The sequence below is a fragment of the Rhinatrema bivittatum genome, chromosome 17 (assembly GCF_901001135.1).
Source record: "Rhinatrema bivittatum chromosome 17, aRhiBiv1.1, whole genome shotgun sequence".
Classification (NCBI taxonomy): domain Eukaryota; kingdom Metazoa; phylum Chordata; class Amphibia; order Gymnophiona; family Rhinatrematidae; genus Rhinatrema; species Rhinatrema bivittatum.
The window spans coordinates 52,923,940-52,941,670 of NC_042631.1; the positions used below are offsets into that span (position 1 = coordinate 52,923,940).

The following is a 17,731-nucleotide window of genomic DNA, read 5'->3' on the forward strand; positions in this document are numbered from 1 at the left end:
TAATTTTTTTTTTTTAATTTTTACTTTTGGGGCCTCCGACAATATTGCTATGATATTAAGTCGGAGGGTGTACAGAAAAGCAGTTTTTTCTGCTTTTCTGTACACTTCCCCGGTGCCGGCCGAAATTAACGCCAGCCTTTGGGCAGGCGTTAATTTCTGAAAGTAAAATATGCGGCTTGGCTTTACCCCTTACTGTATAAGGGGTAAAGCTAGCGCATCGAAAACACGTGTCCAAACCTGGGCTAACAGGGAGCGCACTGTACTGTATCGCCCTGTCACTTTCTATGTATATGCCACCACAAGAGCTGAGATCATCCCAGGAGTGGCTTTTGGAGATTCCTTCTGTAAGGGATTTTGAGATGTCACTCACACAGCAAACATCTTTTATTTATTTTGGCCCAGTGCTGTAAGACAAATTGCTCATGGAGATAGGAACAGAGAAATTAGGAAAGAGGTAAAAATATGGCTATTAACTCAAGTGAGGAGTTGGGGGAAAATCTGGAGTTAGATGTGGATTCTGCGAGTTGGTAGGAATTGGAGAGTTGATGCAATTTTATTTAGGTTAAAGTTAATGTATGTTACTACTTTGATTTCATTAATATTTTTTGTATAAAACAGATTTTCATGATGTTCCTCTCCTTGACGGCCTTCTGTAATTAAGTATAGATAAATAAATGCAAGATATAGTCAAGGTTTCTATGTTTTACTCTCACCTGGCAGATGGTGTGCACGTGTACACGCACGCACACTACCTGCAAAAAATACACTGATTTTTACAACTGCAGCTTTGCCTGGAAGTCTATGATCAGTAGCAGCATTCTTGTATCTCATGACCAAGATAGAAAAATAAGAGTGAGTTAATGCACACAAATTAAGTTATAATTAAACTAACACTTTACATTTCCTGGTCTGTTTTGTTTCTGTGAGTGTATTCAGATATACAAATCTTCATAAAAATAAGCCTCTCAAAAAGAATAGCTCAGCTAAGGATAGGAATAACTAGATTAATACCCTACAAACCTTTCACAAGTGTAGCATTCACAGAATTCATTGTTTTCTCCAAAAAATCCATCCCCATAATAACAAGAAATTTCTTCTCCAGGTTCTATGTCTCTCAATGCTTTCACACATGCAGTGTCACGGCCTGTGGAAACAAACTAAAGAGAAGAGCTAAGTTTTAGATCACATGGAAAGCAGAGGAGAAAAAGTATATACTACATCAGTTTTCCTTCTCTTACCTTACAATTTGGTCGGCAATCTGTGAAAAAACAGAGAAAACTAGTCAGATCAGATTTATAAAAATGGTCCAAGAATAAAATCAGCCTTACTCAGGAATCTTCCCCTACTGGGATTTTGCAGTGTATTATCCTGCACACTGCCTGTTGTTCCCTGCCCAGCCTATCATTCTGCACCTCTGTTGAGCTGCAAGCAGTCTGTAAATGGTACCTGAGAATCAGTATGCATCTGCTCTCCTGAGGGTATTTCTGTCTTGCCAGCTTACCATGGTTGATGAAGGCTGCTGGCCCAAGCCAGAGCTGTGCACAATTCTTGCGTGTGGAATACATGACACTGAAATCATTTTCTCCATGGCGCAGTAGAAGGTTTTCCTCCATTTCTGAAAGTTCAGCAATGCAGCCTACCAGTAGCTCAATTTTATCATTCCGTTTCCTATGAGAACAAAAAGAGAGGCAACACCAACTGAAAGGATGGCTAACATCTGTGATGCTTGTTGAATCATGACCACATCGCGTCTCCTCAAAAATATTAATGGAGGGCAGATTTCCAGAGAAGACTATATAGACACACCCTTCTCAAAAGAAATGCTGTTTATCAGAACATATAGAGCAACACATTTTTGGCTCCTAGAGAAGAGGAGATGCACTGGGTGACACTTGTTGGTTGACATCTGCTGTCTGTTTTTCAGTCACAAGAGATTATTCCCTGATAACACAGGAAGCAGAGAAGTGACCAGAAAGAATCACCCAACACCAAAGTGACAAGTCCCAGCCTCTCCCTACAAGAAGCAGACATTGAAGATGGTGTGGAGGATTGTGCTAGATTATATATATATAGATTATATAGATATATATATATATATATATAGATATATATATATATAGATTATATATATATATATATTGTGCTATAGTAAATAGAATGGAACCATCCTATAGGTAGATTAATCCTAATTTTTTAAAATTACAGTTCAAGCCCTCAATATGAAATCCATGTTTAAGTCACCTGTTCTTATGGCCTGGAGCCAGGGAATCAGTAGTTAGTGGCACAAAATGTTTATATGCAAATATGTGTTTTCCTATTATATTTACAGAGGAAATACCCACACAACCTGCTGTGAACTCCGATACTAGTAGCATAAAGAAAGATTCACTTAAACTCATTAGTATTTAGTCAATACCAAAAGCAACATTTCAGGACTAATCTTCAATAAAAAAAATCTCTTTTCCATGAAGAAATAACAATTCATAAACAAACCTAATTTGATAAAATCAACTAAAAACATGTTTTACATTAAAAAAAAATATATATATATATATATATTATGCTGGGTCAAGACCAAGGTCCATCGAGTCTAGCATCTGACTCCAAAAACAGCCAGTTTGAGTCACAAGTACTTGGCAGATTCCAAAAAGTAAATTAATTTCTCGTTAATTTCTCCCAGGGATAGCGATGGCTTTCCCTAATCTGCCTGGCTAACATTTTATGGACTTTTCTTCCAGAATTTGTCCAAACCTCTTTTCAATCCATCATGCTAGTCGCCCTAGCAACAGATTCCACAGCTTGATTATGTGCTGCGCAAAGAAAGAACTTTCTATGATTTGTTTTAAATTTGCTGGTTGTTAGTTTCATGGAGTGTCCCTTTGCTTTGGCATTAAGCCAGTGAGAAAAATACTCACATTTGATTAGTGGTTTGGCAGCTTTGGGGGGATTTTGGTTTTTTCCCCTTGGGTTTTGTATTTTCCCACTTTTTGTGGCCTGGTTAAGCACCTAATGTTTTGATATTGTCTTTTCATAATCTTGCTTGTTTGGAGTTAGTTTGCTATACATTATGCTGTTTTGTATTTCTTGGATCCTTTGTAAAAATGTGATAAATATAAAATTAAAAAATAAGATAATGGGTATTCATCCATATTTGTCCATTAGGTAAAATATGTAGCTAACTCAGGAAACTGAAAATTCATGTTTAATTTTTCTTTGAAGATAACAGCAGCTCAAAGTCATAATGCATATCAGTCATGTCATTTATACTCCATGTGTCAGAGGAACATTTGGAGATCTCTGCAGAAAAATTTAAGTAGGTGTATTCAGGGATGTGCATGACAAAAGACCAATACAATCAATTTAATGATTAGCAAAGACAAAAAGGCATTAAAAAGAGCTTCCAAAAGAGGGGGGCTGTGGACTTCATTGAGCTGCTATAAACAAAGCAAATATTACAGCTCAGTAAGTTCATTTTCACTGGTCATATGCAGCTTCAAGTATGAGTGCCCAAGCCGCCTGCATGAGAGTATTCACATAACATTGCACCTGGAGCCCTGCCCAGCCTGCTCCAGCAAGGGGCTCTGCGAGCGGCCTCCAAGCCTCTTCTTTTCCCATCTCCTGGCGCCACCCCCCCATTAGTCCCACCTACTGTGAGTCCGAAGGGGGTGGGGGTGGGACTGAGTGCTAAGTGAGGCTGAAGGGGCAGGGACAAAGGAAGAATCAAAAGAGTCAGGCTCAAGGCATTTTAAATCAGAGGTTTGGTGGTACTTGCCATATTTGTTAAAGCAGTGGCTCTAACAGCTCTGCCTTAGTCCCGAAGCGACGGCACTACATGTGCTGGATGGTGGCGGTGGCAGCAGCGGTGATTCCCACATTGTATGAGGGTGCGACTGCAAGCATCTGAAGCGGACGCAACAAGGCAGAGAAGAATCAGATCCAACAATTCATGCCCGCGCAATGAGCAGTGACCGGTGTGTGGGACAAGGACAGCCAAGCCAGGAACAAGGTCAAGAGACAGTCGGGAGCAAAGGGTGGTGTAGGACATTGCGAGAGCTAAGGACAGTGAGTGCAGCTGCTGAAGCGTATGGACAACTGCGCACAGGTGAAGGAGACAATTGTGGGCAGTACACTACAAGGCAGAGGGAGTGCTCTTGAACTGTGAAGGCAATTTTGGGGTAGAAGGAGAGATCCCCGTGGAAACAATGGCTAGTAGGGGCCAATCGCACAACCTGTATTCAGGTGTTTCTTACACCACCAACCCCATCTTAAATGAAATAAAGGAACCCACATCAGGAAGAGGCTGGCCCAAGTCCAAGGGAGGGTGCAGATGCAAGAAGCATGTCATTTGGAGTGAAGTAAGCAATTCCAACAGCATTCAGGCACAGACATTTCAGCAGAGTGTAGACTAGGAAAAAGAGATAATGCACAGAACTCTCCATGTCAAGCTGAGGGCAGCAGGGAAGCACTGTGGCATTAGAGGATGGCTTGTCTCCGGTGTCCAATAAGCAGGGGACTGGATCAAATCTGAGTCAGCTGTGGCAAGTGGCTGGGATTTTCTGTGCAGGTATGGCACCCAACCAAAGATTCAGCGGCATACAATGGGGAACTGGGGTAGCATGGGCTATGGGCAAGGCCCTACACCAGTCACAGCAGCGCATGCAAGGTTTTGGCCCTAGCGTGCACCTTACTGTATCAATTTTACTCTGGTGGCTGCTAATGAGTTTTTCCAATGGGGCTCACCTGCATAGGCGAGGCCCCCTGGGGCCTATCCCTGCTGCCCTCGGTATTGGGCCCATTAGTCGTCCCTGGTGCCAGAGTAGCACTCCTCCATCTGAAAAAGGCTCATGTGTGCCAGGAGGTGTCCACAGCACCATGATTGAATCACAGACTACTGTGGCTCACGTGAATACTAACCCTCAACTAGTCACAGAAAGCTCTTCTCCACAGGTGGTGCACGATGCGGCCGTAGTCCCGGCCAGATTCATCAGAGGGGCCCACAGCAGGAAAATGTTCGACAACCAGGTCATGTGCAAAGGAGTGAATGGGTGGGGGGGATGGGAGCAATCTGTTGACTAGGGGGATGGGAGGATGTTGCAGGGAAAGGGTGCAAAAAAAGGGGCAAATGGGCAAGTAGGGTCCAGTTCTGAGAACTCAGCCGACACATCAGATTCAGATAGCTCCTCATGTGATAGTCTAGCATGGCCCTCAGCTGACATACTGGAGACAAACAGAAGCCCCCAGCTTTAACCAATTTGTCGCAGCTGTGGGAAAGTGTTCCCAAATCCCTGAGAAAAAAAGATCAGAAGAGAAGTTATACTGACATATTTCATATTATGGCATGCAGAAGAAAGAGATGATAAAAGGAAGGAGACGAAGTTACCTAGGAATATAATTAATTGGATTCAGGCATTCTTTAGAATGATTAGTATTGAGGGACATGATGATCCTTCACAATCTGGTCCAATGTTAAAGCTATGCTGTCACTTTTTTAGAGGCTTACAGGGCTACAAGGGAGGAGAGGGCTGGGCATGGCTAAATTTTGATGAACAATTCACTGACACAATGAAGGAGAATCATTTCATGACATGGGGTACTCAGGTGGATTGTGGCTTAAGCAAATGACTAATAAGTCGAGTGATGCAGGGGCTAACAGTAAGATGTGAAAGCAGGGTATCACTACCACTCCTGGAACTAGCCTAATGCAGGCTAGCAATGGCATCTAGAACATCTGCTGGCGTTTTAACAAATCATCATGCAGGTTTCAGGATTGTAAATTTAGGCATGTTTGTTCCATCTGTTTTGTGTTGCACCCAGCATTCAGACGTGCTAAAAAGGGCATGGCAGGGAGTTCTAGTAAACCCAAATGAGTTAATCATCTCCTTTATGGCCCCATCTCAGATAAGGTTTTCTAATATGCTTTCGTTTTATCCCAGGTGCAGTGCTGTGGTGAGATAAACCGAAGGTTTTAGGGAGGGGGTCTTTAATCCCTGTTTCAAGGAGAAATCAGCAATATCACCTTTTGCAACGCACCCTCGATAGTGTGACATTGTTCAGCAGAAGATTGTTGCCCAAGTGGCTCTGGGCAAAAAGGCAGGACTGTATATCGATCTCCTGTTCGAGGTGATTATGTTCTTGTCTTTGGTGGTAATCCCAAAGAAGGAAGCAGACAAGTTTCGTCTCATACAGAATTTACCCACCCACAGAAGGAGTCAATGAACAATCACCTGCTACCCGAGGAACGTACAAGTGCAGTACGTATCTTTTGACAGCACAATTGCGTTGTTGAGACAACGTGGAAAAAGAGAATCGACAGCAAAGACGGATATTGTTGTTCGCTAAGTTGTGTTCTTATTCGCTAAGTTATTTGTAAAGCCATTTGCTGAATTAATGTTCGATGTAAACAGATTAGATGTTCCAAACTATTATCGGTATATAAAAACTCTAAATAAATAAATAAATAAATAAATAAAATATTGAGTCCGCATTTAGATTATTGACTGTTTACCCACGCAGTTTCCCTCTCATGGGCTTTAAGTTTCAGGGCAGATATTTCAACAAATGTATGCCAATGGCGTGCTCTTTGTTGTGTGCCTACTTTGAGCTTTTCAGTACCTTTTATCATTGGGTGGCAGTGCAAAAGGTGCGTATGACTAATACAATACGCTACCTGGATGATTTTCTCTTTGTGGGCTCTGGCGGGTCAGATCCTGTGCTCTTATGTTGCAGGCATTCCAGGTACTAGCCATGGAGCTCAGCGTACCAATGGCACAGGTAAAAATGGAGAGCCCTTCCACCATAATTTCCTTTTTGGGCATTGAGCTAAATTTGGAAGTAATGGTATCCAGACATCCTTTGGATAAAAGGCACAAGTTGCAGGGCTTATTGCAGTGGGTATTGCAGGTAAAGAAACTAACTCTGTCCAGCCTGCAGTCTCTTATTGGTAGCCTTAATTTTGCATGCAGGGTCATTCCCATGGAGAGTTTTCCTAAAAAGGTTTTCTAATGGCACAGCGGGCATCTATCGACCGCACCATTTAATTCAGATTTCAAATCCCAATAAAGATGATATGGTAATGTGGATTAACTTTCTCTGGGAATTTAATGGTATTTTCATCTGGCAGGAATTCCCAGTTTCAAGTAGGGATTTGAACATTGACACTAACACCTCGGAAGGTTGGAGATTTGAGGCATTACTATCAGGGATCGTGCTTTGCTGTCCCTTGGCTTGTGTTCAAGTTGGCTTGATAAGAAATATCCCCTTTTTAGAATTATTCCCTATCCTAGTCGCCTTAATGGTATGGGGAAATAGACTGCGGGATAAAAGGGTAATATTCTGGTGTGATAATCAGACCACTGTCGAAGTTATCAACAGGTAGTCTACTCTTTGTCCTCAGGTGAGTTACTGAAGGAAGTAGTCTCGCAGTGTTTGCGGTTTAATATTCAGGCAAAGTACGTGCCTAGAGTTAGCAGTAGTATTGCTGACTCATTCCCATGCTAAATGGGATTTATTTCAACAACAGTCCCAGAGGTAAACCAGCCAGAATTCCAGTCCCGGAGCAGCTATGGGAGATCGGCGCTCGTCTGAATGGGACCTACTGAAGAGACAGTGGCCTCTGGTCCATGTACTGCAGAGGATATGACGGGTGCAGGGTTTTGTGAAAGGGCTGGGATGGGTTGAGGGCCCTGCCGTAGACAGCTTCATCGTCAAATATGTTGCCAGGGAAAGCGACATGGCGCTATCAAGGGAGCAATGGCTAACGGTTTTGCCTTCTTTTCTAAGGCGAGAGGTTGGGGGTGACTCTTCGAAGAATTTAAAGTAGATATTAACTGAATAAGCAAGGAAAGTGAGGCCTATGTGCATGATTCCTGGGCATTTTACTTGCCCTTTTTTGGGGCCTTGTGAGGTGGTAAGCTGGTAGCTGATCCAAAAATGATTCCTGTTTCATTGGCATCCTCATATGCAATGTACAAGTTAAAGGCCAGGTAGCTCATATTATCACACATAAGTCCAAGACTGACCAGGCTGGTAAGGGGGCCCTGATATGTTTGAGGCAAGCTGGATCGCAGGTCACGTGCCCCGGGAGAAATTTAAACTATCTGAATGGGAAACCTGGAGGCGGTGGGCATTTACTAATTAATGCCAACGGCATGGCCCTCATCAAATTCCAATTTTCAGTGGTGTTTCGAGCTGCCCTAATTCAAGTGGGAATGGGAAACATTCATTTAGAATTGGAGCAGCCACTAGTGCAATGCAGGCAGGCCTGAACATTGATACTATAAAGAGAACTGGGCAATAAAGCTCTTCCACAGTCAATTTATATATAAGGAGTCTGAATTGTGCAATGCAGACATTAATTTAACATTTTGTTGCAGGTCTGTCCCAAGGGCGAAGGACAGTCTGGATTGTGGGTCATTCCTTCATGCGTTGGGTGGTCAAGAGGGCACAAGGGAGGCCATGTGGGTTACATTTGGGCATGGCCCTGGACAGTGTTCAAGTTTTGTGGATGTGTAGGCAATGAAAGCGGTGTTGCCAATGCTGCAACACAGAGTGGTGGTTTCTGCCAATGTCAGAAGTTGTCATAATACATCTGGGAGGCAATGACTTGGGGAGGTTATCATGCAAACAATTGATTGGCCTGACCAAGGAAGACATGGCCTGACCAAGGAAGCCCACTCCATGGGGAGTGGGCTTCCTTCTTCTACCTTGCGCAAATGTGGTGGTCTGTTATCATACCACACATTAAATGGTATGACCTGAAGCTGTGGGGCAGAGGCTGGAAACAAGTTAATAGATAAATCAGCATATGGATGCAAAAGCTGGGATGCCAGCAGATCAGGCATGAATGGGCTTATGATCTATGTAAGGGTTTTTACAGATCTGACAGGATACAAGATCTTTTCCAGAATGCATTGTAGGAAAATTTGGAAAGGGAATTTTGTTAGCAGATACACTTAGGCCGCAGTAGAGTCTGGTTGGGGGGCATAAAGCAAGTGTCCCACTACCTCATGCCTTTGGCAGGGTACCTAAAGCTGGTGGGCTACTTGGATGTGGGTGCCAAGCATTTGGCATGAAATTGTCCTTCGGGGTGGTATTCAGAGTTGCGATTGGGGCATCCAACCCCCTTGCTTGGAAACATTACAGCAGGTTGGATGGTGGTGGCTATCTTGCTTGGCTAAGGTGGATAGAGATAAGGGGAACTGGTTGGACTGATATCGGAGTGGCTCAGGTTCAAGCAGTTAGTATTTAATGTTAGTATTAATAAAGCTGTGTCCTGTTATCACAATTATGTCTCTCTAGTATTTGTCTGGATGTTTGATGGGTATGGGGCGGGTGGGGGTCACTGAGGCTGCAGGTGTTATAGATGCACACGTGAGACTACAAGGGTTGCCTTTTCAAAAAAGGGAAGATAACCACGATAAGAAGTGCGAATAGTATGGGGAAATTTTGATTAGTCTGCCTAGTTGCAAAGTAAGTGCACACTTTTGAACATGCATACCTTATAACTAATCTTCAAGGCTTTTCCCTTTGAAAATTAGCTGCAAGTACATGTGTACATTACACCTCCTATTTCTGTGGGTAGCCAACTGGAGTAAAAGTATGCATACATGTGAAAATGTCACTGCACACATGCTGTGTACCCCATGGCCTAAACATTTGGGGATTTTTTTTTTTTTAATTGGTAACAATTACATTGAAGGGAACACAGGATAATAATCCTGTAAAACAAAAAAAATGGCTTTAAAGGGTGGGAACTGGGCTTTATCTTAAAAGACCCTGTAAGCGCTGATAAGCCAGATCTCAAATACTGATGAAAGAATGTATGGAGGCCTGACAGCTATGTAGATAGGATCTGTTTTTTCAATAGTAAGCCTTGCTTAACTTTATCAGAAGAGAAAAATCTTTCCAAGTGAAACAACAAAGCTCTTCTACACTTAAGGTGTGGAGAGTTTGATAAGCTTTGTTGGATTGAGGCTTCAGAAAAAACATTGGTCACACAAGAGACTAATTTACATGAAATCGAGAAACAACCATTGTAAAAACTTTAGTTCTGAATATTACTCTATTTTTGAAAATCTGTATGTAGGGAGCATTGATTACTAGAGCCTGAAGCTTGCTCACTCTACGTGCTGAGGTTATTACTATTAGGAACAATACTTTCCAAGATAGAAATTTGTAATTTATTGGAGAAATTACTTACCTGATAATTTCGTTTTCCTTAGTGTAGACAGATGGACTCAGGACCAATGGGTATAGTGTGCTCCTGATAGCAGTTGGAGATGGAGTCAGATTTCAATCTGACATCAGCACTACATATACCCATGCAGGAGGCTCAGCTCTTCAGTATTCTCCTCGAAAAGCAATTGTGGATATATGTGTGTCTGAATAACTTGATTAATTGATTAACTTTGAACTGGTTGACTTGAATTCTAGCTGGAGACAGCCAGTGCACTCAACCGAGAAATGATGACACCCAGTAATTATGGGTGTCTTAACTAGGGGTAAAGCGTGGCTTACCCGTGCTTGTCTTGCTCTCGGGGATTGTCACCTGAGATTTCCGTATTCTGAGGCAGCCGTGGGCGGGATTCTGAGTTCATCTGTCTACACTAAGGAAAACGAAATTATCGGGTAAGTAATTTCTCCATTTCCTAGTGTGAAGCAGATGGACTCAGGACCAATGGGATGTAGAAAAGCTACTCCCGAACCGGGTGGGAGGCTGCCCGTGGCCCACTTAGTACTGCCCTTGCAAATGCTCTGTCCTCCCGGGCCTGAAAGTCCAGGCCGTAGAAACTTGAGAAGGTGTGAATGGAGCTGGCGGGTGACAGCATCCTGGTTTCTGCCCAGGACACTGCCTGGGCTCTGGTGGAATGGGCCTTGACTTGTAGAGGTAGAGGCTTCCCTGCCTGCACATAGGCCGCCTTGATTAATTCTTTGATCCAGCGGGCTATGGTTGCCTACGAGGCCACTTCCCCTTGTTTCTTCCTGCTGTGAAGGACGAATAGGTGGTCCATCTTTCGTATGATTCCGATCTTTCCAGGTATTGGACTAGTAGTCTGTCGATGTTAAGATGGCGAAAAAGGCAAGAGTCTTCCGAGACCTTATGCTGGTCTGGAGATGGCAGCGAGATGGTTTGGTTTAGATGGAAATGAGAAACCACCTTTGGAAGGAAGGAAGGGACAGTGTGTAGCTGTATGGATCCCGGTGTGAATCTGAGGAATGGTTCCCTACAGCAGTGGTTCTCAACCTTTTTTCGGCCGGGACACACCTGACAGATGGTTCTCACATGCGTAACACACTGAACATGTGACCATCATGAGGCAAAATGTAAATATACATTCTGCATCCTCAGGAACCCCCTCGACCCCAAAAATGGGTGCAGAGCAGAGCAGGACCTACCCGGACCTCCCTACTTGGAACCCTATGTGCTCCCTCTCTAAAAGCAACTAGACTTATCTCCACCACAAACAGAGCCCTTTCTCTTGCCGGCCCCTCCCTCTGGAACTCTATGCCTTTTGACCTACGCACTGAAACCTCCACACCCAAATTTAAAAAGAAACTCAAACCTTCAAGCTTACCCCTCTTCACCCTCGCTTGCTAACCCCTCTCCCTCTGTGACCCACCTCTAACCTATGCCTTTTACCTGCCCCCTTTGTTTCCCCACTTCTTTCCCCCGAACAAGAACCTGAAACATCAACGTACGTACCGTTGAACCCCTGTACATAACCCTTTCCATTATATTGTTGTTCTCCATTATATTGTTGGTCATACCTTGTACATAACCCTTTCCATTATATTGTTATTCATACCCTCCATTATATTGTTGTTCATACCCCTCTCCCAACTTATGTTTCCTCCATTTGAATCCCTCTTCCTATTTATCTAGTTTTTGCTTTACCACTGTGTTTATTTGTTCTTTGTTCCCTGTAAAGGCAATGCCTATATATACCCTGGTTTTAAGTTATCTGTAAACCGACACGATGTGCAAACGGTTGTCGGTATATAAAAATGTTTAAATAAATAAATAAATAAACTAGGGCATTACCCATACAGCTCACCATACAAAAAAAGATATTCTGGATCTGATGATATCTCAGTAAAAGCAAAACAAATTCTCTTTACTGGCAAGCACAATACCGCTCCTTATGAAAAGACAGTAATAACATCTACCTCCTTCCCCTATGCCAGCTTCTAACAGACCTTAATCTAATACACTACCTCTACGCAGATGACGTTCAGATTCTGATTCCAATAACAGAATCCATCGCAAAATCAATCACTTACTGGAACAACTGCCTTAAACAGATCACAAGCCTTCTTAACAGTCTAAATTTGGTTCTTAACGCAGCAAAAACCGAACTCCTTCTCATCTCCCCCAACGATCCACCACAATACCCAGATCACACAGTCCCATGTAAGAGATCTTGGGGTTCTAATCGATAACCACCTAAATCTAAAGAAAATGATCAATACCACAACCAAAGATTGCTTCTACAAACTTCAGGTCCTAAAAAGACTCAAACCTCTACTATTTTTCCACGACTTCAGGACAGTTCTACAAGCCTTGCTATTTGCCAAAATAGACTACTGCAGCGCTCTCTTCCTGGGTCTCCCCAGCTCTTCCACCAAACCTCTACAGTTGATACAGAACGCCGCAGCAAGAATCCTGACCAACACCAACCACGGAGAACACATATCACCTATCCTCCGTAACTTACACTGGCTCCCAGTTAAATACAGAATCCTTCACAAATCGCTCACTTTAATTCACAAGTCCATACACAATCACCTTCATTTGGACCTCGAATTCCCCCTCAGACTCCATAGCTCCAACAGACCGACCAGAGAAGTATACAAAGGAACTCTACAAGCCCCGCCAACCAAAGCCACTCGTCTCAACTCAACCAAAGACCGATCCTTCTCTACAGCAGGCCCAGCTATCTGGAACAATATCCCCTCAGATCTTAGGCTGGAACCCTGCCTCTCAATTTTTAGGAAAAAACTCAAGACATGGCTTTTCCGCCAAGCCTTCTCAGATCCCCCTGATGCACACTAGACAACCGTACAACCTCATGAACTATGGTTTTATGTATTACCTCTAAGGACTTAATTAACTACTACTGATTCATCTACTGTTTATACTCTTCATTTATTGCCTCCCTAGGCCTTATTCTTCCAGCGGTCCTCGCTTCCAAGTTTACTATCCTTGTTGAATGTAACTTTGCTCTTCCTGTTCAAACGATTTTTTGTTACAGTTCCCCTATTTGATGTAAACCGATCTGATATGGTCTTCAACCATGAAGGTCGGTATAGAAAAGTGTTAAATAAATAAATAAATAATTTACCACTGCAAATATTTAACCAGGCCCTAAACACTAATACACCTCCTATTAGGAAACAGAGCAAGCCAAGCTGCTATAGATACCCACTTAGAAATAATTGTAAAACTATACTAATAAAAGTTACAAAACAGCTGATGAACAGAATAACATCCAACAATTAAAAACTCATAAAAATTATTACAAATTGTCCAAATATCAATAAAATATTTCAAAACAGCAGACATCACATAATACCCAATAATTAAAATGGCAGTCAATCAAGAAAAATAAACTTAAAAAGCCGCCTTTACTTACCCTCTCCAGCAACTCTCCTACTCCTTTCCCTTGCAGGCCAATAGCATTCACCAGAAGCAACAGTGGCTGCTGAAGCTCTGTCCTCACAGTTCTCTTCCTTAGGGCCCACAACCAGTCACAACCAGTCTCTGTCTCACACAGACCAGTAACCTCCCTAACTAGTATCTCTTCCTCACACACACACACACACACACACACACACACACATACACCCAGGCACCCATTCTACCACACACACACACACCCCCAGGCACCCATTCTACAACATACACACACACATACCCAGGCACCCATTCTACCACACATACACACACACACACCCAGGCACCCATTCTACCACACACACACACCCATACACCCAGGCACCCATTCTACCACACACACACACACATACACCCAGGCACCCATTCTACCACACAAACACACACCCAGGCACCCATTCTACCACACAAACACACACACACACGCACCCATTCTACCACACACACACACAAGCACCCATTCTACCACACATACACAACCAGGCACCCATTTTAACACACATTCACCCAGGCACCCATTCTATCACATACACACACATACACCCAGGCACCCATTCTACCACACACACACTCATACACCCAGGCACCCATTCTACCACACACACACACATACACCCAGGCACCCATTCTACTACACACACACACACATACACCCAGGCACCCATTCTACTACACACACACACACATACACCCAGGCACCCATTCTACTACACACACACACACACACACACACACACACACACCCAGGCACCCATTCTACCACACACACACACACACACAGGCACCCATTCTACCACACACACACACATACACCCAGGCACCCATTCTACCACATACCCAGGCACCCATTCTACCACACACACACAGGCACCCATTCTACCACATACATACATACACCCAGGCACCCATTCTACCACACACACACACACCCAGGCACCCATTCTACCACACACACACACATACACCCAGGCACCCATTCTACCACACACACACACATACACCCAGGCACCCATTCTACCACACACACACTCACATACACCCAGGCACTCATTCTACCACACACACACTCACATACACCCAGGCACTCATTCTACCACCCACACACACACACACACACACCCAGGCACTCATTCTACCACCCACACACACACACACACACACCCAGGCACTCATTCTACCACACACACACACACACCCAGTCACCCATTCTACCACACACACACACATACACCCAGTCACCCATTCTACCACACACACACACATACACCCAGGCACCCATTCTACCACACACACACACATACACCCAAGCACCCATTCTACCACACACACACATACACACACACCCAGGCACCCATTCTACCACACACCCAGGCACCCATTCTACCACACACACACACACCCAGGCACCCATTCTACCACACAAACACACACCCAGGCACCCATTCTACCACACAAACACACACACCCAGGCACCCATTCTACCACACACACACACACACATACACCCAGGCACCCATTCTACCACACACACACTCACATTTATTTATTTATTTAATTTTATATACCGGCAACCGTTTGCACATCGTGCCGGTTTACAAGTAACTTACAACAGAAGATATATAGGCATAGCCTTTACAGAGAACGGTATATAACGTATAACACAGTAACAGAACAATTAACTAAGTAACTGGGGAGGGATGGGGGGGGTAGATACAAGGGGGGGCAGGGGGAGGGTGCAAACAGATACAAGGGGATAAAATGTGAATAGGGATTCGAGGTAGAAATATGTACATTGGTTATATACAGAAGTTGTACACTGGTTATATACAGGAGTTGTAGGAAACTTTAGAGGGGGGGGTGCTGAGTGTAGGTCCTGAAAGGGGGGTGTTGGAGAGGGATGATGGTTGGGCTAGCGTGTTAGTTGGTGAAGATGATGAAGAATGGGGGTATGCTTGGAGGAAAAGCCAGGTTTTGAGTTTCTTTTTGAAAGTAGGTGTGGAGGTTTCGGTACGTAGGTCAAGAGGCATAGAGTTCCAGAGGGAGGGGCCTGCAAGGGAAAGGGCTCTATTGGTGGTGGAGATGAGTCTAGTGGATTTTATGGAGGGAGGGATAAGGGTTCCACGGAGGGAAGCACGGGTGGGTCTTGTGGAGGTACGAGGAAGGAAGGGTGGGTTTAGCCAGTTGCAGTGTTCGTTAGTAATACTTTTGTGGATGAGGGTGAGGGTCTTGTAAATAATTCGTGAGTGAATGGGAAGCCAGTGGAGATCAATGAGGGTGGGAGTGATGTGGTCTTTCTTATTGACATTGGTGAGGATGCGTGCAGTAGCGTTTTGGAGGAGTTGTAGAGGTTTGATGTGGGTGGAAGGGAGTCCAAGTAGGAGAGCGTTACAGTAGTCAATTTTCGAAAAAATTATGGATTGGAGTACCGTGCGGAAATCGGAAAAGTAGAGAAGGGGTTTGAGTTTTTTGAGGGTTTGAAGTTTGAAATAGCAGCTGCTAAGGATAGATTTGATGTATGGTTTGAAGGTTAGTTGGTTATCAAGTATAACACCCAGGTTTCTTGTGTCGGAGAGAAAGTTGGGGGAATGGAGAGTGGAGAGAGTGGGTGTGGCTGCATGTCTAGAGGAGACGAGGAGGAGTTCAGTTTTTTTGCGGATTGAGGGCTAGGTGCATGTCAGTGAGGAGCTGGTTTATGGAGGCGAGAATGGTATTCCAGTTTTGGAGTGCAGTGAGAACAGAGTTTTTGAAAGGGATGAGGATTTGCACATCATCCGCATAGATGAAGTGTGTGATCCCAAGGTTGGAGAGGAGGTTTGTGAGGGGGAGCATGTAAATGTTAAATAAGGTGGAAGAGAGGGAGGATCCTTGGGGAACGCCACAGTCGAGATTAACAGGGAGGGATGTAAAATTGTCGGTGAGGACTGTGTAGGTACGGTTTTGGAGGAAGGACTTTATCCAAGAAAGAGCAGTACCTGAAATTCCTATACTGATGAGAGTGTTGATGAGGATGTTGTGATTTACGGTGTCGAAGGCGGCGGAAATGTCTAGCATGGCAATGAGGTAGGAGTTACCGGCATCCATTCCTTTGATGATTGTGTCTGTAAGGGAAAGGAGTAGGGATTCCGTACTGAGGTGTTTACGGAAACCGTATTGTGTGGGTAGGAGTATGTTGGATTCTTCTAGGTAGTCAGAGAGACGGGAGTTTACTAGTTTCTCAATGACTTTGGAGAGGAAAGGGAGGTTGGAGATAGGACGGAGGTTAGATAGATTGGAGGGATCAAGGGAGGGTTTTTTTAGGATGGGTTTGACCACAGCTTGTTTCAGGGAGTTAGGGACCAGGCCGTGCTCCAGGGAGCAGTTCACGATTTTGGAGAGTGTGGTGGCTATTGTTTTAGGAATAGCGAGAAGAAGTTTAGTTGGGATGGTTTCCGAGGGGTGGGAGGAAGGTCTCATCTTTTTTAAGATGTTCTCTATTTCTAGAGTTGAGGAGGGTTCAAACGAAGCGAGGATGGTGGGTGTATGTGGGGTGGGAGGGGTTATGCTGTTGGTGTTGGGGTTCTTGGTATTAGGGGTGAACTTGGCAGTGATGTTGGATATTTTGTTCTTAAAGAAGAGGGCAATTTCATTGCATCGGGTCTGTGTGGAGGGGACTTGGGGTGTAGACGTGTTAGGTTTGGTAAGATTTGAGACTAGGGTAAATAGTGCCTTTGGGTTGAATTGGAGGTGGTGAATTTTCTTAGCATAATATTCTTTTTTGGTTGTTTGAATGGCATTTCTATATGTGTGCATGAGTTAGTAATAGATGGTTTTTGTGGCAGGAGAGGGGTGTTTGCGCCAGTGTCTTTCAGCTGCTCTAAGCTGGATTTTTTGGGATTTGAGCGTATGGGTGTACCAGGGTTTTTTGGATGATTTGGTTTGTGTGATTGTTTTTTGAATGATTGGGCATAGGTTGTTAGCGATTTTTTGGGTAGTTTCTGTCCAGGAGGATATGGCGCTGTCTGCTGTCTCCAGGTCTATGTGATTAGGGATGTTGGAGCAAGCCGTTGCAAGGGTGTCTAG

General features: G+C 44.0%; 1 protein-coding gene across 3 annotated transcripts in view; it reads right to left on the bottom strand.

Moving 5' to 3' along the window:
- Positions 1 to 17,731, bottom strand: part of LOC115079454 (histone-lysine N-methyltransferase KMT5B-like) — a 400,353-nt gene that overhangs the window by 123,286 nt on the left and 259,336 nt on the right. For all 3 annotated transcript variants that reach the window (XM_029583070.1, XM_029583071.1, XM_029583072.1), the window contains exons 4-6: positions 1,502 to 1,668; positions 1,239 to 1,258; positions 1,021 to 1,157 (exon numbers count right to left, since the gene is read on the bottom strand). In XM_029583070.1, the coding sequence (XP_029438930.1) occupies positions 1,021 to 1,157; positions 1,239 to 1,258; positions 1,502 to 1,668 (324 nt within the window). The remainder of the gene's footprint in view (positions 1 to 1,020; positions 1,158 to 1,238; positions 1,259 to 1,501; positions 1,669 to 17,731) is intronic.